The sequence below is a fragment of the Cervus elaphus genome, chromosome X, assembly GCF_910594005.1.
Source record: "Cervus elaphus chromosome X, mCerEla1.1, whole genome shotgun sequence".
Lineage (NCBI taxonomy): Eukaryota > Metazoa > Chordata > Mammalia > Artiodactyla > Cervidae > Cervus > Cervus elaphus.
Window position 1 is genome coordinate 164,428,040 of NC_057848.1, and position 25,799 is coordinate 164,453,838.

Consider the following 25,799-nt stretch of genomic DNA (forward strand, 5'->3'; position numbering starts at 1 on the left):
CTCAAACTTATGTCCATCAAATCAGTGATGCCACCCAACCATCTCATCCATCCTCTGTTGTTCCCTTCTCCTCCTGCCTTCATTATATATGTATATCTCCCCTCCCTCCCCTCCCTCATCCTACCCCTCTAGGTCATCACGGCGCACCAGGCTGAACTCCCTGTATTACATAGCAGCTTCCCACTAGCTATGTATTTTACACACGGCAGTGTATTTATGTCAATGCTACGCACTCAATTCATCCCATCCTTTCCTTCCCCTGCTGTATCCACAGTCCATTCTCTACATCTGCATCTCCATTCCGTCCCTGCAAATAGATCCATCAGTATCATTTTCTAGATTCCATATGTATGTGGAATATATGATAACAAATATACGATATTTGTTTTTCTCTTTCTGTAAGTCAGGTTTTCTTAACCTCAGCAACCATTGATATTTGGGGTCAGGTGATTCTTTGTAGTGGGTGCTGTTCTAGGCAATGTAGGATGTTAAGCAGCAGCCCTGGCTTCTACCTACTAGATGCCAGGGGCACCCTTCCACCTCTCCCACTCCACCCCTTCCCCATTATCACAACCGAAATGTCTCAATTACCCAATATCCCTGGGGAGGCAGAATGACCCTGATTGAATAATGCTGCTTTAATTTGATATAGCACAGCCTTGGTTTGGTATCATTTAACTGATATTCTAAAAAGCACTGGCTACATGCCAGTGCTACCTTGGGCTTCTTTGTGCAAGTTTGATCTTTGTTTTGCAATGAGTGGTATAAGGAAGAGGGTACATGTGTAGGGTGTGCACACATCTAGATTTGTCTGGAATAGCTGAGTTTTTGCCTCTTGCCTGGATGTAATTATTAAGTAGCATCACCCGAAAGAATGTCCAAATAGGGGTAAAAATTATCCAGCCCCCTTGTCCTCTGGGGCACTTTGACTTTGGAGAATAGGTATGAGTTTTAAAGACTCCTACAATCTCAAGAGGCTCTTTTCCTCTGCAGAAGTCTTTGACTCCTTCCTGTCCTGTTTTGGAATCTGGAAATTTACCTATTTCATGCCTACATGGACTGCATATTCAAGTCTTAACTCCTAACGACTTCAGTTTTTAACCAGCTAGGCAATGTGAGCTCAGACAATAGGGAAAAGAATGACGCTTTTAAAAGAATTTTCTTCTCTCAATAGAGACAGTTTGAAGTTCTAAGTAAAGAGCGAGCTGAGACTGATTTTATAATGGCTTTTATACTGGCTTTTACAATCACACTATTACTGGGATCAGGCTTCCTGCTTGGAAAAGTGCTTTGCAATACTTCAGACAGAAGAGAGTGAGTTTAGAACAGACTGGGCTACAATAGAAGGGAGTTGAAGAAATCAGAGGTGGTTTGAAAAGCAATCATTCCTTTGGTCTTAAGAATAAGGAAAAACATTTTTTTATTCCTCAATAAATCCTGTCAAACATAGGACAGACTGCTTGTTAAAGCCTTGAGTGGACGTTTGGATTGTGTGGTTCCTGGCATGTACCTTTGCTTAAAAAAGCACACAGAAAATCTCCAGGTAGTTATATGCACTCTAACCTGTAATCAGAATCGGCCTCCTACCTGAAAATATGAAGACAAGATTTTCAATCCAAAGTGAAGGCAAGATAATTGTGTGAGAACACTCCATTTCAAAGGTCAGCATTAATTTGGTTATCTATAACTCAATGTCAGCTGAGATTTGATTTTTAAAGTAATACAAATTCATGGAATCTATGTGAGATATTGGATGTACAATCTCCCTTCCTCCCCATACTTTTCTTCTCTTTTCAGCCTCCTAGAACCTTTATCTTCCCTTTAACCCAGACCAAATCCTCTGGGTCTGGAGGGCCAAAGTTACAGTTCCCTGGCTGGAAACAAAATAAGGCCAGGTGGCTTCACCTACTAACAAGTCCTTGTCCCAGTCTCCTTGACTTCACACTGGGATGCTTTTTCTCCCTGGGTACACCTGGCATCAACATTGTAGTGGGTGTTGTCTCTAACACTTTAATGAAGGTTGTGTTTTTCTCTTCAATTGGATTTCAGTAGATTTTTCAGGTATTTCCTGAGTCTTGTTGCTTTTCCGTCTTGACTGTGAAATACAAGTTGGCAACTGTGCTGTATTTGCCTGTGGTTGTCAGTCAGTAGCCTTCCGTTGAAACGATTATCTCCAAAACTGGTTTTTAGCTCAGAATAATTACCCCTTATCAACTAAGGGAAACTTACTATAGAGAACAGGGTAGAAGTGATTGTTTATAAAAATCATTGAATTAGATTATGCTTTGAAAAGTCTATTTCATACTCATACTTTCAAGTTATATAGTAATAGAAAACTGTCTTAGGATATCGTGTTTAAGGAGAGTGTGAACCTGGCTCTACACAACTGCAAGCGACAGCAACCAGGTTGTTGTCTTATAAGGGAACATCCTATCTGAGATGAGATTCACCTGAACCTCAGCTTAAATGCACTCAGAATATAAGAAGTCAGTTTCACAGTAGTGTACCAGAGAGTAAACAATGTCCCAAATAGTGTAACTTTGAGTTGCATAAGTTTAAAATATTAGTATTATAGGCCTCAGTGCCTATTAAGAGGCTATGGAGCCCTGCCCTTTGCCTTCAGACCCCGAAGTCTCCTTTCTTTGACTGTCTTTCTCACCAAAAATATGCTGTCATTTTGCTGAATGAAGAATGTTCTTTGCCATCTTTAGCATAACCATTTTCATCACAAAGAACTATTTTTTGGAGCATTAACTATATGATGTGCATAAGTCCTGTGGGCACAGAAGATTATGGAATATTTCTTCTCCATGAACAAGACATGATCAAGGGGAGGAAACAGGACAGAAGCAGTGAGAAAGTACAAAAAGATAAAAGAGTATGTACTAAGCCTTCAATGATAATGGATGAAATAGTAAACAATAAAACTGAAGGTTAAAATTTCAGTCAGGAGTTAGTAGAAAAAAAAATACAATCAAAAATGGGAGTTTTCTTTTATCCATTAAGAATTACATTGTTAGAAACAGGCTGTCAGAAACAGAACTGAAAGAAGAATGTCTTAGACAAGGTAGGTAGTAAGTTTTCTTACACATAAAACAAATGAAAGGATTGGGCTAGTATAGCAGTTCTACAATGTCATTAGTGTCTCGAGTTCTTTCTGTTTTGTCATTCCTAGTGCCAGATTTCCTATTCAAGATTGTCTCGTGATCACAAAATGTCTTTTATATATCCAGCCATCACGTCCATGTTTTGGACAGAAAAAATAAGGAAAAGTGGAGCTCAGAGGGTCATCCTTGCTGAGGGAGCTTCCTTTTAATAATTTCTTAGAAGCCTTCCACCCAATGCTTGGTCTCTGATATCTTTAATTTTTTCAGCCAGGTTAATACCTGCCATAATTGGCACCTCTTCATTGTCATGGTACAAATAAATAATAGAAGAATGGATACTGGATAGATAGTAAGTTTTGGTATACAATTTCACTTTTGCTGATATTGAAAAATCAAAACCATGTAGATCTTCTAAGCCAGAGGTGGACAAATGCCTGTGGGCTAAATTTAACCCACTGACTATTTTGGTAAAAAAAAGGTTTCATTGGGACTCAGCCACACCCATTAATTTATGTATAGTATATGAATGCTTTTGCATTGTCACAGCCAAGTTGAGTTGTGACAGAGACTGTCTGGCCTGCAAGACCAAAAATATTTTCCATCTGTCCCTTTATGTGAAAACATTGCCAACCCCTATTCTAGACAGATAACCGGATGGAAAAATGGGCAAAAGAATGGAACGGACTCTGCAAAAGGGATCTCTGAAGACCAATACACATATGAAAAGTGCTCTAACTCATTAGTCATCAGGGAGATGTTAATTAAAACTGCAGTACAGTACCACTGAGTGCCCATCAGAATGGCTCTAATTAAGGAAGAGTGAGAACTGATAATATCAAGTTTTGCATTAATGTGGGACAACTGGAATTCTCATACATTTCTGGTAGCAGTATTGGTTGGTACCAATACTTTGGGCAACTACTGGGCAGTACTGGTAAAGCGGAATATATGTACTCCCTATAATGGAGCTATTCTATTCTCAGGTATATACCCAACAGAAATGCCTACCTATGTTCACCAAAAACCATGTTCTAGAATGTTCTTATCAGCACTATTCATTAATAACCCTAGACTGGTAACATGCAATAGTGATGAAAGACACCAGATTGAAAAAAAGAAGAAGACTGTCTACTGCAGGATTCTATTCATCCAAAGTTCAGAAAAAAGGGAAAAATCTATGATGGTGTTGGTCAGGAGAGTGGTTCCTTTTAATGGAGTAAAAGTTGGGAGCGGGTTTTTCTTGTTCTAAGTAGTCATTAAACAGAGATGTTCACTTTGCAAAATGCACTGTTATGCACTTATGAATTCAATACCGTTCAGTTTATATACGTATTATGCCTCAATAAGGAGCACCACCCGCCCCCCTCATAAAAAAAATCCATATCCTTTAAATGATGGAAACCTTGCAGTGAGTAGTCAGTTTTCTATTAAAAATGTTGCCTAGATGATGTGTTCTTCCTCATACAATCTCAGGAGTCTCCACAACAGGTCCAGCCCTTTGTTTGAGACTATGCTTGCATTCTAGTCTCAGTAACAAATGGGACACATTTTCTGTTTCTGGCTTTCCGCATTAGACTACATCCCCCCCTGACAGTGTGGCCGCCTAGGTGGTCTCAGCTCCAAGCAGCCCCTGCCCAGGATAAGAAGGTTGTATCTAAGCTGCACTGGATTAACCCCTTGAGCAGACCCTGTGCCCCTGGGCTTTCTGGCCAAAGGAGAAAGTGAAGGCTGCAAGGTCAGCTGAATATGTATTTCATGGATCCTAAGAAGGCCTTTTGGAAAGAGGGTTTTCCCCCCATTTCTGTTTAGTCTTAACATTGTGAGGTTGTAAAGAGGCGCTGGAGACTGAGGGAGCTGTTTGTACGCTGTGTTGTCTGCCTCAACTGCACTCTTGAATTCTGGCTGGCTGCCCAGTCTTGTGTGGGAAGCTGCTTAAGATGTGTGCACTTCTCCAAAACATCAATTTTAGATTTTAAAAAGGATTAAAGTATTATTCCAAAGCCAGAAACTCGGGCAGCTTTTAAAGGAGAAGTTCAGAAGAAATAGCCAGGTCTTTTTAAAGAATTACCCAAATTTTTTGCTGATTAGTTCAGTTCAGTTCAGTCGCCCTTTGTGACCCCATGGACGGCAGCACGCCAGGCTCCTCTGTCCATGGGCTTCTCCAGGCAAGAATACTTGAGTGGGTTGCCATGCTCTCCTCCAGGGATCTTCCCGACCCAGGGATCGAACCTGTGTCTCCTGCGTTGCAGGCAGATTCTTTACCAACTGAACCACCAGGGAAGTCATGGAGACTAAATGAGCTAATATGTGAGGTACTCAGAAGACTTAGAAGTCACAGGCTGTTAAAAAAATGATGCCGTAAAAATAAACAACAATTCAAGTTTGCTTCCTTGAAATGTCATAAGGCTTTTAAGACATGACAAAATCGTCAGACTCTACGGGCCAAATGTAGACATGAGTGTTCTAGAATCTTCTGCTTTTCTCATCTCAGAACACATGATGTGGTGTATAATTGAACCCAGTGTAGACATGTGCAAAGTCTATTCAAATTTGGGGTGATTTTGGAGAAACAGCATGTGTCCAAAAGCAGGTTTATGCTTGCAAGGCGAGGGCACAGGAAAAGCTTTTTTTTTAATGAGAATTAGAAAGCCCCACGGAGAAGGCACCCCACTCCAGTGCTCTTGCCTGGAACATCCCATGGATGGAGGAGCCTGGTAGGCTCCAGTCCATGGGGTTGCTAAGAGTCGGACAAGACTGAGCAGATTCACTTTTACTTTTCACTTTCATGCATTGGAGAAGGAAATGGCAACCCACTCCAGTGTTCTTGCCTGGAGAATCCAGGAGCCTGATGGGCTGCTGTCTATGGGGTTGCACAGAGTCGGACACGACTGAAGCGACTTAGCAGCAGCAGCAGCTGAAAACCCCAATCAATGAGAGGGAAATACTTTGACAAATGATTTGAGACTAGTGAATACAAACACAACAAAGGAATGTTTGCTTTTGGTTATGATTTATATTGCTCTAGAAAAAGTGGGAGTGGGGGCTGCCTTCTGCACACCAAATGAATCCCACATACATTTACCTGAGACTTCTAGAAATAACAAAGGTGTGTCTCTGAAAGCTTAGATATGCGGAAAAAGAGAATCCAGTTTGGAAGTCTGCCTGCTCTAAACAGGCTGGTTTATCTTAGGCAAGTTGTCTGTCTGCTTGAGGGCTACAAATGAAATAAAATAATTGAGATGTTAATAGAAACAAATATATGAAAGATACATTTTTAAGTCCAAAGGAAAGACATATAAAACTCCAGGAGGAGTTTTATAAAAGGAGAAAAAAGATCAAACGAAATAAAGTGCTATTTTAGTTTTCTAAGTCAGGGGTCAGCAAAAACTTTCTGTAACAGAACAAATGTGTTAGGCTGTTGGAAGCAGCCATAGATAAATACATATATGAATGGATATGACTGTGCTCCAGAAAGACTTTATTTATGGATGCTGAAGTGTGAATTTTGCATAATTTGAAAGTCATCAAATACTATTCTTTTGATTTTTCTTTCAACCATTTAGAAATGTAAAAACCATTCTTACTCCTTTGCCAGATCTGAGACAAACATCTCCCCTTGCTTGTTCTTTTAGAACAAGCAAAACAAAAAAAAATGTTGAAGTACAACATGCCTTCCTTTTCAGGTTTTTTTGTAAATTATTTGAGTGATGGTTTTCTACCTTTGGTATTTTCCTGGATTTTTCTCTGATGCTTTATGCCCCTGCTAGAATGCTTTGTGCCCCTGTAACACATTTTTACATCAGCTGTCATGCATATATTAAATGCTCATCATGAACTGAAATCCTGGGGACAGACTTCAGAGGAATAAAAGATACTAGCAATAGAAAGTGGTACAGAAGCTCCTCTATTTATGGAATTTCAGCTTGTGCGCTTTCATAGATACAAACAAAACCATACTCTGGAATAAAGCCCTCTGGCTCTCTCCTCATCATCAAAATATGCACTAAGAGGTTCTGGGAGCTATCTTTGTTTCTGCTTCCCCCCCAACCTTGTTTTTCAATTTACCTAATATTTACAGTACTTCTGTTTGGTGCTGAGTTTTGCCATTAACCCCATCTTGTATGATAACCTCAGAGGAAATGAGAGAAGAAAATGCTAGTAAGAAGTAGCAGAAAGAAATACAAGATAGAAACAATTTTTCAAAATCCAAATAGGTCAGAAAAATTGTTGCAAGTCTCTTGGCAGGAAGAATAGCTTTGAGGACAAAAACCTCATCATGCAACCTGAGAGTTCTATCCCTATGTGATAATAGCAAGCATTGATATAGAGTTTATATATGCCCAGCACATTTCTAATTGCTAAATAAATACACACATGTATACTAATTTAGTCCCCAGAAAAAGATGGTAATCAATAAATGATGTCATAAAATGATTGATGAAGCAGAGAAAAATTTAACTGTATGTCTGGGGAATCAACATTTTAGACCTATTTTTTTGGGTTGAATATAGTTGATGTACAGTTTTGTGTTAATCACTGCTGTGCAGCAAAGTGATTCAGTTATATATACATTCTTTTTTTATATTCTTTTCCATTATAGTTTACCATAGGGTATTGAATGTAGTTCCCTGTGCCCTGCAGTAGGACCTTGTTTATCTATTCACTATATAATAGCTTACATCAGCTAACCCCCAAACCTCCCACTCCATACCTCGCCCCCCACCTTGGTAACCACAAGTCTGGTCTGTTCTCTATGTCTGTGAGTCTTTCTTTTTTGTAGATAGCTTCATTTGTGTCATATTTTAATGTCCACATAAAAGTGATATCATGTGGTATTTTTTTGTTCTCTGTCTGGGTTACTTCATTTAGTATGATAATCTCTGGGTACATCCATGTTACTGAAAATGGCATTATTTTGTTCTTTTTATGGCTGAGTAGTATTCCACTGTATATATGCACCACGTCTTCTTTATTCATTTATGTTGATGGATATTTAGGTTGTTTCCATCTTAGACCTATTTATAATAATCCAAGGGAAAGAAATAAATCCAATAAGTAAAATAAACTAGTTGTGAATAGTTCCATGGTTTTGCAGTTTTTGAAATTTATCCAAACTTAAAGTCCATCACTAAATGACAACTGGAGATGCTAAAGCTGCTGAGAAATTCCCCATAGTGCAGAAATTCCCTGTATGAGCAGATTAACCACTTCAGAAGATTTTCAGCATATGAAATGAAGTAAGTCTACTGTGGGCAAAGATGCCAGATATAGTATTTATCAGCAAGGAAGGGGGTAAGCTGGAATATGAAGTCTTGGAAGATCAATTCATACTTCACTGGAAATACATCTGGGGGATGCCAGCTTCTACTCTGCTCAGGATATCTGGACATAGGAACAGTCATAAACAGCTTTTAGAGCTTAACAAGTTTTCAACCAAAAAGTGTAGTGGATGCTTGCTGTTGGTACTCTGCCCAGAATATCTCAGATCTTTTACCATTCTGTGTGTCTGTTCCATCCCCCTGTTTCTGTGTGGTTTGCTTCTAATGACCAACATCTGTGAACTTCTTCTGAGGATTTCCCTTGGGGTTCTTGAGCAGTTTCCCTGTACCCACACAGAACAGGAAGTGCTTGGGAGTTTACATCACCCTGGGGCATCCCATAGCCCATGATTGGTGGCTGTGAGAATATTTAAGCTCAGCTCCTTTGGCTTGAGGTAGGATAACTCCAAAGCTCCCCTCAGGATCAGACTGAGATTGAGACTCTGCCAGAAATCACACCATTACTTGACTCCCTCCCCTTTCATACCCTGTTATTCTCACCCTTTACCAGTTACTCCTGGGAACATGTCCTTAATAAATCACTTACCCATGAATACTTGTCTTAGTGACTGTTTCTGAGGAACTCTACCTAAGGCAAGAAGCAACTGTGTTATTAAGAGAGAGACAGCATAGGGCCTTCATTTGGCATTGAAAGAATGAATGAAAGGATGAACTGAATGAATTAATAGAAGCCAGTCTTTAACCTTGAACCACACATGTGATCGTCAGGGAAACAGGAAAGGGATAAAACACTAACTGACATTTTAGAGTTGCAGATCCTATAGTGAACCTGCTTACATGGTACAGCCCCTTAAGCTGATGGTCATACAGGTTAATTCTAAATATCACTGGGAAGAGCGCATACCTCCCAGGATAGCTGCCTCCTTCTCTTGCATTAGTCAATTTATTATAGAGATCTTCCTTCTTTCTTTCCTTTCCTTTCTTCCCTCCCTCCCTTCTCTCTGTGTCTGTCTCTGTCTTTCATAGTTTTATGGAGATAGAAAAGAATCTACCTGCAATGCAGAGACCTGGGTTCAATCCCTGGGTTGAGAAGATCCCCTGGAGGAGGGCATGGCAACCCACTGCAGTATTCTTCCCTGGAGAATCTCCATGGACAGAGGAGCCTGGAGGGCTACAGTCCATGGGGTCGCAAAGAGTCGGACATGATTGAGTGACTAAGCACAGCACACAGCACAGAATTCACATTTCATACATTCACCCATTTAAAGTGAATAATTCAGTGGTTTTTCATACATTCAAAGCTGTGAAACCATCCCCATAATTAATTTTAGAACATTGTCATCACCCCAAAAAAGAAACTGTGGGTCCTCTAGCTATCAACCCTCTCAACTCTTCAACCCCTCTGTCCCCAGCCCTACATAGCCATGGATCTACTTTTGGTCTCTGTAGCTTTTCCTGTTATGAACATTTTGTATACATGGAATCATGTAATATGTGGTCTTTTGTGACTGGATGCTTTCACTTAGCATAATGTTTTCAAGATTCATCCATGTTTTAGCATATGACAGCATTTCATTCCTTTTTATGACTAAATAGTGTTCCAGTGTATGGATAGACCACATTTGATTTATCCGCTCATCAGTTGATTAACATTTGAATTGTTTCTACCTTTGGCTGTTATAAATAATACTGCTATGAACATAAGTGTACAAGTTTTTGTGTGGACATACATTTTCATTTCTCTTCGTTGTATACCTAGGAGTGGAATTGCCAGGTCAAATATAGAAAGTTGTTTCTTATGCTGAGCCAAAATCTGTTTCTTCATAATTTCCACTCTTGATCCTGGTCCAGCCTTCTGGAGAAAGCTGACCAAGCTTTCCTTTCTTACACATGACTTCTCCTCAAATCGTTCATCATTGTCCTCATGTGCATCTTGAACTTTCCCAGACTGAATTTTCTTTGTTCTTTTGATCAGACCTCTGTAAAAATGTGACTTCACATAAATGCAAAATGATAGCCTTAAAGCTGTTATATTGTCTGTTATGATGTACAAAACAGCTCTCTTTTGTTCCAAATCTCATACTGTCCCATCAACCATAAGGAACTAGTGGCCGACAACTTTGCTTTGCCAAGACAGGAGACAAAGAATTATTTCTAGGTAGGAAGGTTGTTGTTTTTTTTTTTTTTTTTCAATAGTATGTGAAGGAATTTTTCCCTTTGGAATATCTAAAAAGACTAACAAGTTGTGTAATTTATACACATTTGTCATTTCTGGACATGTTAATGTGAGAAAGAGAGTTCCATGGTCTTGAAAAATAAAATTTAATGGAGATCAGTTATCCCTAAGAGCTTTGAAACCAATAATGTGTAGCATTCTTTTTACTCTTAGTCATAAAGACACTGAAGAGAAAACTTGACAAAACCACAGGAAAATGTAACAAGTCACTCAGTAGGCTCTGGGTTATGATCAGTGAGGTCAAATGTTATGTTCATTTCTTCTTCAGTAATTACGAATCTGATTCTTGCTTGTTTTTTCAAACATTTAGAGATATTTTCCACCTTTTTTCAACATTAAATTCAGAGCTCTGGGTGGGTTCTGACATTGTCGTATGCCCGCCGCTTGACCTTCAAGTCACTCAGCCTTTCTAAGCATTACTTTCTGCATCTTACTCCTATGATGGCATTGGTTCTCAAACTTTGTAGTACATGACAACAATCAAGGGATCTTGCTAAAAATATTATTCCTGAGGTGGTGCTCTAAGAAATTCTGATTGAACATGTTTTGGGGAGGTCTACACAATCTATTTTTTTAAATCCTACCCCAAGTGATTCTGATGCATGTGTTCCTAAAGACCATATTTTCAGAAACACTAATTAACTATTTCTTCCTGATCCCTTTTCCTTTTGTCCCGTCTTCTGCTGAAAGGGAGAGGAAGTCTTATTGTCTCTCCAGGTAATAGCTTTCCATGTATGTTGTGTCTATGAACATGAAGAAAGATGGCAACCAAGCTTGAAATAAGCAAGTGTCCTAGTCTAACACATAGAATTCTGAAATATTAGGATTATTGTGACCAGAAGGACAATTGTATCCATAAAGTAGGGTTTGTCAACCTTGGCAGTATAAGCATTTGGGACCAGATCATTCTTTGTTTTGTATATGTGTGTGTTGGGGGTAGGGTAGGGATTGTCTTGTTCACTGTAGAATTAAATATCACTAGCCACTACCTACTGATTACCAATAGGACATCCCCTAGTGTGTCTCCAGACCCTGCCAGATGTCCTTTGGCAAAGTGTTGCCCCTGTTTGAGAACCACTTTTTCAGAGCATGGTCCCAAAGAAAAAGAATCAAGAAATTAGACTTAGCTCCATTGCACAGCAAGGCAAAGAAGGCAATGCTAAACTGTTGATATTCAACCTTTATGTGCCAAGCATTCCTTGGAGATCTGGAACTCTGGCCCATGCTCTCTATTTGGTGGATTAATGGGATACAGATAGGTTAGGTGACTTGGCAAGCAAAGGACACTCTGTTTCATTCTCCTCATTTTATTACACTCCTAGCAGCGAACTCTTAACATTTGCCTTATATGTTCTGCTCCCTATAAAAAATGGAAATCATAATCACAAAATAGATTAATTAGGGGAGGGGGACTGGTACATGTGAAATTGCTTGAAATGGGTGTCATCATTCATAATACTGCTGAAACTCCAAAACTGGGGATTTTTGAGGATGTAACAGTGGTTTCCTTGGGTGACTAGTCAAGTGCTCTAAATGACTCTAATAATAGCTGCCAGTTTTGATCACGCAAATGGTCAGTTTTTTTGCACCATCTGTTAGCCTTTTGACAAGCCATGCTGAGTGGAAACCCGCTTGCATGTAAGTTCCAAAACTCAGTCCTAGTCTTCCACTCTAGGAAAATGTCTCCTTGTTTTCTTTGTTGGCACAAGACCCACTCCACTAAAAGAAAATGTGTTGTTGGTGTGAGGTGTACTGCTAAGTGGAAATTATTAAAGAGTGAATTTCTTATGTCTATGAAATATTTGTTTCTCAACCTCTGTACCCTTGATGTTTTGGGCAGGCTAGTTCTCTGTGGTGGGGATTTTGTGCATTGTAGGATGTTTAGCAACATCCCTTGCTTCTACCCACTATATATAAGTGGCACCCCCACACAGTTGGGTCAATAAAAAGTATCTCCAGATGTTACCTGTGTCCTCTTGGGGGAAAATTGTCCCTGCTGAGAACCACTGGCCTAGGAGGTATGGATGGGGCACTGGCAGCATCTGTCTCCCCTCTTCATAAGAAGACACCACAGCGATCTAATGAATGAATCTGACTTATCAAAGAGTCTCTACTTCGAAACACACTGGAATGGCCTGTGAAGAGATTTGGACCCAACTTCATTTACATCTCAGCCCCACCATTTACCAGATGTGTGAAACAAGTGAAGTACTCTCATGAATAAAATGGAGATAATCGTACTCTCCTCACACAATTATTCTCAGGATCTAGATTTGGTATTTGTAAAGCCTCTGGTTGAACAAAGGGCCAGTGATGTTGGTGCTCACTAATTAGTAGAATTGATATCATCCCAAATTAGCACCTGCAGCATTGGTATTGTCATGAGTGTTCTATAGGCTTTACATGCATGTAACACTGTGCAGAGGAAAGGAGGTTGTAATTGGCTGGGTGGAGATAATAGAATAACATTAAATTATGGATATGGTGAAAAGTAGTTTCTTGATTCTCCAACTGTTTTTTGGGAAGTCATAACTAGAGGGAATACAGTCTCTGGTTTTTTGTTTGTTTGTTTGTTTTTGTTTTTTGCCTAATGAGCCTGAAATGGAAAATTTATTTTAGAAACATCTCTCTGTGGATACTTTTTAAGGGCACTCTCCTTGGCTCCAAGTCACCGAGTAGCAATTCTTCAGTGAAAATATCAAAATGGCAAGAAAAGGGCAAACCAGTGGTACTAAACTGAACCAGTGAACAAAAGTAATGGTCACTTTTGCTTGCACCCGCACCTTCTTTCCCTGCATCCACAGATCATCAGGTTCGCAGTTTCAGTTGTTGATGCATAACTTCTTGATATTCTCTGTAGTAGGGGTCGAGGTTGAGGGCAAGAGTGATACTGTCTCCTCTGTCCTATATCACCACAGCCCTAGGCATCATTCTTGGGACCTCCAGAAATTGCTCAGCCACTGGTCATTGGACCAGGTCTGTTTTTGGCTGGCGTTATCTCTCTCTAGTGTACCTGGAGAAAGGAATGGGGTACTTCATTCTTCCTTGGATCTGTCCCATCCCCATATTCCTGTTAAGGTTAAAAGTAAGGGGGGAATATTATGGCTGTGGAGCAAAATGGTAATTCCTTAAGTGGCACTTTTATTTACAGTTTGGTTGCTGAGGTTTGCCCCCACCATACTGTATGCTGAACTTCTGCCTAAAAATATAACCTCCTTCACTCAGAAGATTAACTGGTGTATCCGTTACTGTTACCCATACATGTGGATGGACTCAGCAATAGTGTTTCCAATTCCATGACCCTGGCACAGCTGGTAGGTCTTTCTTCATTTGCAAGAGACATGTGATTTTGGACAAGAAGGACCTTAAGCCTGCTTCCCCATTTCTCCTTCCCGATCCTGGAGTTTGATTTCCTGAATTTTATCTTCATAGCCCCATGAGAAAACCTAGAAAAGAGACAATTTTAAACTGTATTCAGCCTTTATATAAACTATGTTCAGTCTATTTATACTGTAGTGTAAATAAAGATTCTAATTGGTACAATCAGTTTGGAAAACTCTTGGGCATTGTCCAGTAAAGTTGAAGGTATGCATGCCTACGAGCCAGCAGTTCTGTTTCCAGGTTTGCACCCTATTCAAGGGCAGGCACATGTGCACAAGGAGATAGGTATACTGATGTTCAAGCTGTGTGTTTTCAGTAGTCCAAAACTGAAAAGGACACCAATGTCCGCCAGCAGTAAACATAGACAATGGACTACTAGACAGCAGTGGGAATGAACAAACCATAGCTACATATGACAACATGGAAGAACGTTAGAAACATGATGTTGAGTAAAAGAAACCAGATGCAATAAAAATATAATTATGAATCCATTTATATAAAATTAGAAAGAAGGCAACACTAAGCTCTAAAATTTGTGAACACATAACTTCCTAAAAAGTAGTAGTCCTCGAATAGGGGTGATCATGCCTCCCTTTGTGCAGGGGACATTTTCAGTGTCTAGAGATACTTTGGCTTGTCACAACTGCGGGAAGGAGATAATACTTTCATCAGGTGGGTAGATGTCTGGGATGCTGCTAAACATCCTGTGGTGCACATGATGGCCTCCACAATACAGAATTATTGGTGTGACATGAAAATCACAAGCAAAATCAAAGCAAAAATAAACTATTGAGACTGCATGAAGCTAAAAACTTCTGAACAGCAAAAGAAATAATCAACAAAACAAAGAGGAAATCTAAGGGACAGGAGAAAATACTTGCAAACCACATATCTGATAAGGGGTTAATATCCAAAATATATAAAGAATTCTAAGAACTCAGTAGCAAAACAAAAATTTATCTGATTAAAAAATGTGCAAAGGACCCAAACAGATGTTTTTCCAAAGAAGGGATACAGATGGCCAACAGGCACATGAAAAGATGCTCAATGTCACTAACCATCAGGGAAATGCAAATAAAAACCATAATGAGGTATCACCTTACACCTGTTAGGATAGCTGTTATCAAAAAGACAAGAGATTAAAAGGATTGGCAAGAATGTAGAGAAAAGGAGCACTAGTACACTGTTAGTGAGAATGGAAATTGGCACAGCCATTATCAAAAACAGTACGAAGGTTCCTCAAAAAATTTAGAATTAAAAATAGAACTACCATATGATCCAGCAATCCCACTTCTGTGTATATATCCAGAAGAATTAAAATCAAGGTCTCTAAGAGACATCTGCATTCCCATGGTCACTGTAGCATTATTCACAATAGCCAAGGTATGAAAACAACGTTAGCGTCCATCTACATGGATGAATGGATAAAGAAAATATGGTGCATATATGTACAATGGAATGTTATTCAGCCACAAAAATTCCTACCATTTGAGACAACATTAATAGACCTTGAAGGAATTCTGTTAAGTGAAATAAAGCAGAGAAACACAAATACTGTTTGATCTCACTTACTTGTGGAATCTAAAAAAAAACTGAATTCAGAAATAGAGAATAGATGGCTAGTTATCAGGGACCAGCAGTGGGGGGATGAGGAGATGTTGGTCAAAGGATTAAAAACTTGCCGTTATGAAATAAATTTTGAGAGATCTAATGTGCAGCATGGTGACTTTAGGTAACAGGACTGTATTGTACACTTGAAAGCTGCTTAGAGGGTAGATCTTAAATGTTCTCATCACACACAAAAAAATTGTTCACTGTGTGAAATGATGGAGGTGTTAAGTAATCTTATGATCATTTCACATTGTGTGTGTGTATCAAGTTACCACATTGTATGCCTTAAATTTGCACCATGTCAGGTATAGCTCAGTAAAGCTGGTGGGGGGATTATTGGTCCCCAAGTGTCAGTAGTGCTGAGACTGAGAAACCCTACTATAAAAGGGAAGCAAATAACTCTGTAAAAGACAAGACAGTGTCTGCCCTGGTTTGGGGTTGAAGGGAGGGTGTTATAAGGCAGCTGAAGGACACGAGCTATATTCTATTCCTTGATCTCAGTGATGGTTAGATGGGTATGTGTTTTGCAATAATTCATTTAGCTACACATTGTATGTTATCAATTTTTCTGTTTCAAAAATTTAAAAATACTGTTGGAGGTGGGTTGACAGGGTATGTAGGATGGAAGAGTATAGGAAGTGGGTTTGGAGGAAGAGGTTCCCCATCTAAGAGGGTCCCATACCTGCTCTGTCAACGACAGGGCTGGGTGTGCAAGAAGGGCCTCGTCCTCTGATCTAAGTGCATTTTAGTTCTCATGTGGGCCTTCAGCTCCTCCTACACCCTTAAGCTGAATTTGCTTTCATGGATTTAGAAAAAGTTTTCCTTTAAAAAATGTAATCACCCTTGGGTTGGCATGAAATGTGGAAAATATTAACTCAGTTTATAGGCAGGCAGAGTAAATGCAAACAGGGATTTTAATTTAAATGTCCTGGCCGAGAGGGCAGCTGTCAGTACTGGAAATGCTGTAATATTTGGGGATAGGAAGTCATGAAAATGCCACTGATAGCGTGACATATTTTCTCTTAAAAGTGATGCTAGTAGAGGAACTCCTAGAGATTATTTTTGAGTCCTCTCTGGGGAAAATTGTAAACATCAGAGAAATTTATTTTAAAAAAAGATGACTAACCAAAATAGAGCATTAACTCAGCAGGCTCTTAACCTAACCAGTGAATGATATGAACTTCAGGCTTTTCTGAAGTGAGGTTTTTGTATGTTCTTTTCATTGCCCTCCATCACCCCTCAAGATCAAACCTGAATTTTGAAACCACCTGCCATTTAGTGAATAGGTTAAATGACCTAGAACAATAACTGCAAATTATACACACTTAGAATATTTGTTGAATAAGTAACCTAGTGACATGGGAAGGATACTTGGAAGTAGAGATGTGCAAAAAAGAATTTTTTCTTAGAGTGGTGTTTAAAATATACCTTGAAGTAGATTCAAATAAAAATAATGTGTGGAATTCAAATTGTTTAAGATTTTTATTGAATTATAGTTGATTTACAATGTTTCAGGTGTAACATTAATTTACAATGTTACAGCAAAGTGATTCAGTTATACATATATATGCATACACATATATTCTTTTTCAGAATCTTTTATATTATAGGTTATTACAAGGTATTGAATATAGTAGTGTACATCTGTTAACCCCCAATTCCTAATTTATCCCTCCCCCTTCGGTAACCATGTTTGTTTTCTACTCTTTCTGTTTTGTAAATAAGTTCCTTTTTATCATTTTTTAAGACTCCATATATCCGGGAGTTGGTGATGGACAGGGAGGCCTGGCCTGCTGCGGTTCATGGGGTCGCAAAGAGTCAGACACGACTGAGCGACTGAACTGAACTGAACTGAACTGAATATGAGGGATATCATATGATTAAACTGTTCAAGATTTAGCAAACCTCTTAGAGTTCTGCACAATCTTCTAGATCCCTTGTCAAGTCTTGAAGAAATGGATTGAGAACTGAAGAGGTGCATAACTCACTCAGAGATGAATTGAAGAGTCTTGCAGCATGGATTGATGATTTCTTTTCTTAGATGCTTTGTCCTATCTCCTCAAACCTTTCAAACACAGAAAAAAACAACCCTGTTGCCCTTGAAAATTTAAGTCCAACTTAGCAATGACAATTTAGCAAGAAATCTGCTAGCAGACAGAAGTCATTCCAAAAGTGTAAGTACACAGTTTGGGGAGTGATGAATTATTTTTGGCTTACAGCAATGCTGTTTAGTGACTTAATAAATTTTTCAAAGACAGAGTACAAACAAACCAAGATCTAAGATAACCCAATTTTGACCTGGAGGTGACATATTCAAGGGTAATGATCAAGCACTATGTTTAAGTTTTTTTTTTTTTTAATCCAGGGACCCGAATATTACTGTGTATATGTAGATAGATAGATCATGAAACAGTTTTTTTTTTTTTAGGGAAAGGGATTTTTAGCTTTGAGGGCTTAATGACAGGTGTAATAGAGGAAGAAGTCTTTAGGCTAGAGAGTTCCTCTTTCTAAATAGAGCACCAGGAAGCAGAGGTCCGACATGGGGCATTTGCATATGCATGCCCTCCTTTGGCCGCTCTAGCAGCATTCTCTTAAGGGTGCCGCGTAGCGAAGCTTGTACTGCTTCTCCTTGTTCTGAGGGTCTTTGATGACATAGCTCTTAGGGTTGCTTTCAGCAGCGGAGCAGAGTGAAAGTGAAGAGGGGACTTTAATGTGTTGTTTTTCCAGCTCTGCCTGGACGTGTCTGAGAGTAGGAAGGGCCTCCCAGGTGACTGGGTTCACTCTCTTCACCCACTCTGTAGAGGCGAAGGTGATCTGAGCAAGGCAGGCTGCAGGGAGGAGACCTGGGCAAATGGTGAAACTGACTTTCTCTTAAGATTGGTAGCACTCTGGCTGGAAGTTCCTGGTTTGGGTAGGGGGCTGAGTTTAAATTTATTTTTGTTTCTTTGCTGTCACAGTATAAAATACACATGGTGAAGGGTGTAAATTGCCCAAATCTGAACTGTACCACTCAGTGAATTTTTACACATGAGTGTCCTTGGGTAGCTGTCATACAGAATAGGATACAGAACATTTTCAGAATCCTAAAAGGTTCCCTTGCATCCCCTTCCCAGTGAGTACCACCTCCACATCTTGGAAATCATGATTCTGGCTGCTACCGCCAGAGATCACATTTCCCTATTTCAGTTCAACATGTGAATTTCAACTTCTGAATAAATAAATGGAATCTTACAGTACGTTCTCTTTTTCAGTCTGATTTCTCTCTCTGGACACAGCGTTTGTGAGAATAATCCATGTTGTCATGTCCAACAGTAGCATTTTCCTGTCATTGCTGAGCAGTATGTGTTCTCTTGTATGGAGGGACCAAGGTTCGTTCATCACACACCAACCAGTTGATGGACATTTGGATAGTTTCCATGTTGGTGATTCTGTTTAAAGATATTATGAACATTCTTGTACATGAGAAGGACACTGGCACCCATTTCTCTATATATTTATGAATGGGGTCAGAGGGTAGGCATATGGTCAACTCTAGAAGATGTAATCTTACAGTTTTCCAGGCAGATGAACTGTCATGGTATCTAGTAGTAGATTCTTTAGGATACCTGCACCCCTGGCTTCACATTCTCACAGCTGTGAAGAACTGACACATTTGCATGCATGCTCAGTTGTGTCTGACTCTTTGCAACCCCAAGGACTGTAGCCCACCAGGCTCCTCTGTCCATGGGACTGTCCAGGCAAGAATACTGGAGTGGGTTGCCATTTCCTTCTCCAGAGGATCTTCCCTATCCAGAGATCGAACCTGTGTCCCCTGCATTGGCAGGCGGATTCTTTACCACTGAGTCACCTGGGAAGCCCGGAATTGACACAAGCCACCCACAAATCCATCCTCTACTTGATAGCCACCCCTCTTGGGCTTGGAATGAATGATTTCACAGAGTCTGGAGTTTCTCTACTCTGGTCCCAATCCCTACCTTTATCTGGATGTAGCTTGTGAGAGGCTGCTGGCAAATCACAGAATATCAGGCTTGGGGAGGGACCTTGGCACTCAAAGTGTAGGCTTCCACCAGGGGATTACGAAGTAGAAGGCCGTTTTAGGTGGCGTTGTGAATCTGCAGTGTGTGCTAAAATCATTCGGTTAATCTGGCAGCATTTGGAAATAGTGTGCGTTTCTTCTCTTTCCAAATCCTCGCTGTGTTGTTTTCTGATTTGCTAAGACAAAGAAAGGAGGGCTCCGAGCACTCCCCCCACCCCCAACTCAGCTTCATCCTGGCACCCACGCTAGTCCTCAGTGCCAGCTGAGTTCCTGCAGATTTTCCAGGACTCCCCCGTGCTGCCGGGTTCCCTAGACATGCCCAGGTCCTGCACGCCCTCTGGGACTCAGTTGGCCCGAAGTGGCGTGGCCCAGCAAGCCTACAGCCCGGCCTCCCTCTCCTCAACAGCTCCCCGAGGCAGCTGACTTGGCCCCTCTCCGGCCTGCTCGCTCCTGAGGTTCCCGCCACTAAGACTCTCTCAGAGGAAGGCTTTCCAACGACCGAAACTCCACCTTCGCCGGGGGCCGGTTCCGAATCGGCTTTCGGCGTCAGGCCCACACCTCCTTCAAAGTTAGTCAAAGTCTCTTTCTTGGAGACCCAAGCTTTCTCCCTCTCGCTGGTGGTGAAGGCGTTAGCAGCCCCGGCCCTGGCATCCCGGGGCCCATGGGCTCGGGGAGGGGCGGGGTGGCAGGCGTTCGGAGCGCCGGCCGCCCTGACACCTGTCGTGGGCGCGCTCGGTCGCTGTAGCCCCCAAACAGCTGGCGGCGGCGGTCGAGACTGGGGCCCGGCAGGAGCGGAAGGAATTAAACGCCCGCCCATCGAATCTGACTCGGCCTCTCCCTCCTCCTCCTCCTCCTCCTCCTTCCCCTTCGCCGTCGCCTCCTCCCTGTCCCCACCGGCTCCGCGGCGGGACGCTGGTGCCCCGGACGCTTTGCACCGCGCTCTGGGCGCAAGGAGCAGGGCTCGAGTCCAGGGGCTGCCCGACGATGGCGGTAAAATAGGGGGACCCCAGAGAGGCGCCACGACCCCAGCCTGAGCCCCAGAGCCCGCCACTCCTCCCCCGGTGGCGACATGGGGGACCCGGTGAACCGCGAGAAACCGCAGCTGCACTATGCGGTGAGTGTCCCGGCGCGCGCAGAGGCGACAGGGGGCGCCACACGGCCGACCTGGGGGGACAGCGCGGAGTTGGGAGTGAAAAGGATCCGGGGCTCCGCAGAGGTCCTCGGTGTGTGATTCGGGGGAGGGGGTTGGAGAGTGCCGCGTGCATCACCCCGAGTGTCACCTGTTCAGAAACTCGAGTGCCCCTTGGAAAGGGATCCCCCACTCCCGGAGCCCGTGGTCCTCTGCCCCGCGCAGTGGTCACTGCGTTTGGGGCCGGGGGCTGGACCCTGCCGCCGCCTCTCTGGTCAAGGCTGAGAAATGGGACTCCCGGGGCTGGGCCCAGGTTCGCCTACCCAACCTTTGGTGATATACACCGCAAGAACCCACAGAGAACTGGACGGGAGGCAGGGCGACTTGGCGATCCCAGCGTGTGACCAGTGGACCCTCCGGAGAAGCCCTGCAGGGCGCCTTGGGGTGCGCCGGTTTGCTCCTTGGAAAGGGGGCGTGCATTTCCCTAGGAGTTTGTAGCCGGACACAAGATTGCACGCTTTCTGATTTAATATAAGAAGGGTGTCTGTGTGTCGGCGGCCTCCCTTCCTGTTGACTCAAATATTCCACATTTCTTGGGGTCCTCCTGTATGCCAGACACTGCGCGGAGCGGGGGACCGCAGGACACACCAGACATAAAACTCGTGGAGTTTGCCTCCTTTAAAGAAGGAGTCAAGATTTCTAGGTGAGTGATGGGACCGACCAGATCCAGGTTGTAGACTGAGTTTCTTTTTGAGAAAGAGAGAAGACTTAAGAAAGAAAAGTCCATTGAACCTAGAGATGTTTCTGAGGAATGGGTACTACTTGTGAAGATTCTGAGCGCCGCCTCCAGGAAGCCAACAGGCATCTGTGTTAATTTACCCCAGTCTTTGGACATGTCTCTGTGGTAGATGTGTGGCTTTGACGTGGGGCACTGCAGTTGTTCTGGCATCTGCTGCTTTACTGAGTTCTCCCTGACATGATTTTCACTATTGAGATGGGACATTCTGGGGGCCAACTTTCAAAACTGGGGAGAATTAACACGGAAAGTTAGGAATCATCAATATTTATAATAAGGCAGAGGCAGTTATCTGCTGGGAATCGTGTCCTCCACAATGCACTCTCCACATTTAAAAAAGGGAAAGCTTTCAAGGAAGGAGTCTAGGTGAACAGGGGTGGTAGGTGCAGAGGTCCCAGGGAGCTGCTCCAGCTGGTTCCTGGGGCCATAGTAGAGTGGCTGGTTGCAGGCGGGGCCGGGTGGGGGGGACACGACAGGTTGGGCTCACCGAGACCTTCTGTGGTTTCACTTTGCTGCACTGGAAAAAAAAATGAGGGCCTGAATTAGGAAATCGTTAAGGTTCCTTCTCAGGCACCCGTTCTAGGAACCTATGATGGCTGTCTCTAGTTTTGCCAGCGTTACTTGCCTTGAAATGCCCGGGGAGACACTAGTAAGTTACTAATGCCTGTTCTTTTTTTTTTTTTTTTGAGACACTAGCGCTCAGCGATTTGCCTTTTAAAGCGGTATTAAGGTCACCCCGTTTTCAGCAGAGGTTTCTTTACACAGAAAGATCTAGGGTCTGTGCTCATTATGTCTAATCAGCATCTCATCCCACTACCTTCTTCTGATTTTGAACTGTGTGCTGGTGCCCTTTGAATTGTAATCTGAGGTGTCAATATCATTTACAAGGTGAGGGAGGAAAGGTGAGAACTGACTCCTTAAAAAAAAAATCTATTCATTGTATGAATGATTATTGCCTTAATTATGCAAATACACCCAATGCATCACGAAACAAATTAAAAATTATTTTCAATCAGATGTCTCATTTTCCTAAAAGCAAAAACTTAAGAGTTAAGCAGATGTTAAAGCCTCCTCTTGCTCTCTGAAGATATGCTGATGAAATCGCCCTGTATTCTAGCACAGATCACTACATACGTATTTTCTGAGTTAAGACTCAGAAGGAAGATTCCAGAGAGAATATGTTGGCTCTCAGGTCAGAAGAAGTCACCCCGGTCCTCTGAAGCATACTTTAGAATGACAAAGCAGCAGCGCTCAGCAGCACTGTATCAGTCACAAGTCAAAAGAATGTTCTTTATTAAGTGTGACCCATTGTTTTTCATATTAACATAACCCTCTATGGCTTAAGATCTGTTCTAACGCTGCACTCTTTGTCTGCTTCCCCCACAGTGATTGAGGTAATTCCAAGAGCTTCTTTTGCGTTTTTGCATAAATATTCCTCTTATCCAACTTGGTTTTGCCCCATTGTGTATTATCCTGGAGTCCTGAGGGCTGTTTTTTTTTTTTGTCTGTATCTTCTAGAAAAGAATTATCTTCAGGTGTCCTCAGTACCTCTTGCCTCCTCTGAAATCTAATCCAGGGGCAAGTAATACTCTTTCTTCAGTGCTTTTTTTTCATTTGGCCAAGGGGAGACTGCATTTAAGAAATCAGTGGCTCACAGTTTACTCAAATGTTCATCAAACATTTTTGTGGGCCAGGTATTTGGCCATTTTTCCAAAGATGATTAAATAGTGAAAATCTTAAGAATTGCTATGAGTTCTTCACTCATCTTTTCAAATGGTCCTAATAGTGACAAAGAGAGAAATACAAAACACTTAAGCAGAGAAGAACATCCTGCATTTATAAAATCAGTTAGCACTTTCCTGAAGTATAGCACAACCGTCTTGTTTTATCATCAAAACAAAAATGCAGCCAACATTTTCCTCCCAACCTTTTCCTCCCACGGTTTTCCCACATGGAGTTTATAGTGACTCCATCCTCCCAGCTGGGTGTCATCCTTTGATGCCTTTTGGTGACTTGGTCAGCTTTGCATTTTGAAAATCCTCCTTTGGTCCCAGGATGGGGTAGAGGGTGAGGAGGCATCAAAGTGTGTGCTTCCTGGCATTTGGAGCAGGGAGACATGAGAGGAGATGCTCTCTACCTGAACTGAGCTGGAGGTTGAGTGCAGTCAGCATATTTTAGAGATGCTTAGGACACTGAACCAGCCAGACTGCATTTGGAGGGGCTATAGAGGGTCAAGGATGACATGCACGAATCAGTGCTTGCCTGGCAGCACTCCTAGAGAAATTGCAGCTTCTCACTGTTATTGTCTTATACACGTTGCAAAGTCTTTGGACGCTATCTGTGTCAATTTCAGCCTCAAATCCAGCTGGTGGGTTAGGTTTTCTATTTTGTGGTTGAAGAAATTCAAGTTTAGAGTGGTGGAGTTCAAGGTGGCACAGGTGGAGTTGGTGACAGAACAGAGAGTTTTATGCACGTGCCCTGATCCCACAGAGCTCATTTGACTCAGAAAATTGAGTTAAAAGAGCCAAATTTTCCTCCCTTTTTCCTCTTTAGTCACCATAATAAACAAACATTCAAATATCCTACTTTCAGTGACTTAATGTGACCCTTCATATGGTTGAATTACACAGCCAGATAGCTCTTTAACTGGACTGCTATAGACAAGACCCCAAATTTGCACATCCATTAAGTTGAATGCCATTTCATCATGTGTTTCTCAGCCTCAGCAAAATGAATGTTTTGAGTAGGATTGTTCTTTGTTGTGGGGCCGTCCTTTACTCCGAACAATGTTTAGCAGCATCCTTGATATCTACCTACTAGATACCAGTACCATAGCCCCACCCACCCCCAGTTGTGATAACCAAATGTATCTCCAGACAGGGCCAAATGTCCCGTAGAGGGCAAGATTGTTCCCACTGGAGACCCCCTGGTCTATCTAATTTTCATGTATATTTTAAGAAGATGTAACATTTACTGTGTAGTGAGACTGAGAAAGAGAAGACAGAGTAAATGTTCTGAATATTATATATATTCTATTCAAAGAACATGCAGAACTTCAGAGAAAGACCAACACAGAGGTTCAGAGAGAGCCTCAAATGCAGCCCGAGTGCTGGGGGTATAAGAATGAATCAGCCTAGTTTCACTGATGGTGGCCTTAGCAATGTTCTCCCCCTTTTGTTGAGCCCCCAAAAGTCAGGTCGCTTGGCCTGAGTTAAAGATTACCTTAATCTGCCTTTCCCAACAGTCCTCATATGCTTTCTTCCATTAACTCCAAAGAGAATATTGCAAACCTTGATCATCTACCAAGATCTTGTGACAAATGCCTAATTTCATGACAACCTGTGCAATTAAGTATGGTGACTTCAGTAGAATCACTACACTGAGTATTAGTTTTAGAACAACTTATTGGAGGCGTTTTGGAACAACTTACGGAATACTATTATCCCCAGCATCTCCCTGGAGGCACTCACTTATTTTCACCCTCTTTTTGTGAAAGAGAAACAATAAGGTTTCATGTTGCTGCCTGTAAAGATAAGTCTATGGATGGGTTATGTGTGTTCTGTTCACTGAGGTGTGGCAAAAAGCAAGGGACTTAGGCTCTGATTTGGGATATCCCCCCATGGAGTCTAGCTGTCAAGATGCAGCCATTTTCGTCCCTTGGACTGGTCCACTTCTGAGCTTCTCTGCTGCTGACATCACTTCCTGTTTGGTGCAGACCCCCATCCTCTATGCTCTTGCCCATGGCCTGGTTACTAAACACTGACTCTTTCTCTGCTTATGGTTCCTCCTCCCTAAGGAACCCACTGGAAGGGCTAAGCTGCTTACCCTGGCAGGGAGCCTTTCCTCACCCAAATCTGTTGAGGTCTTATTATGAAAGTTTCCAAGTTTGCTTTCTATGAACATTTGATTTTGAAAGACTTTAAAGCCATTAAGTCTGCTTAATAATTCAGTGGTGTTGGTTACAGGATGAGTGTGTGCGTGCTCAGTCGCTTCAGTCATGTCTGACTCTTTGTGATCCTGTGAACTGCAGCCCACCAGGCTCCTCTGTCCATGGGATTCTCCAAGCAAGAATATTGTAGTGGGTTGCCCTGTCTTCCTCCAGGGGATCTTCCAGACCCAGGGATTGAACCCGTCTCTCTGCATTCCTGGAGGATTCTTTACTGCTGAGCTGCCGGGAAGCCCCTGATTACAGGCTATTCTTTGGTATTCCAAAGACACCCAGAA

General features: G+C 41.9%; 1 protein-coding gene and 1 long non-coding RNA gene across 5 annotated transcripts in view; one reads left to right on the plus strand and one right to left on the minus strand.

The window, feature by feature from the left end:
* The window catches only part of ARHGAP6 (Rho GTPase activating protein 6), a 510,549-nt gene that overhangs the window by 219,739 nt on the left and 265,011 nt on the right, over positions 1-25,799 (plus strand). Inside the window, exon 1 of one of the 4 annotated variants that reach the window (XM_043895574.1) lies at positions 20,397-20,764. The exons of 2 other annotated variants lie outside the window; for them this stretch is intronic. In XM_043895574.1, coding sequence (XP_043751509.1) covers positions 20,720-20,764 — 45 coding nt within the window. In that variant the 5' untranslated portion in view covers positions 20,397-20,719. Of the gene's footprint in view, positions 1-20,396; positions 20,765-20,862; positions 21,483-25,799 lie in introns of those variants that run through there. One more of the 4 variants, XM_043895579.1, reaches the window with a different exon arrangement.
* LOC122689291 lies at positions 17,147-20,398 on the minus strand. The gene is made up of 3 exons (XR_006339792.1): positions 19,589-20,398; positions 18,847-19,042; positions 17,147-17,679 (listed from the first exon to the last, which is right to left on the minus strand). It is a non-coding gene; the product is annotated as an uncharacterized LOC122689291 (long non-coding RNA).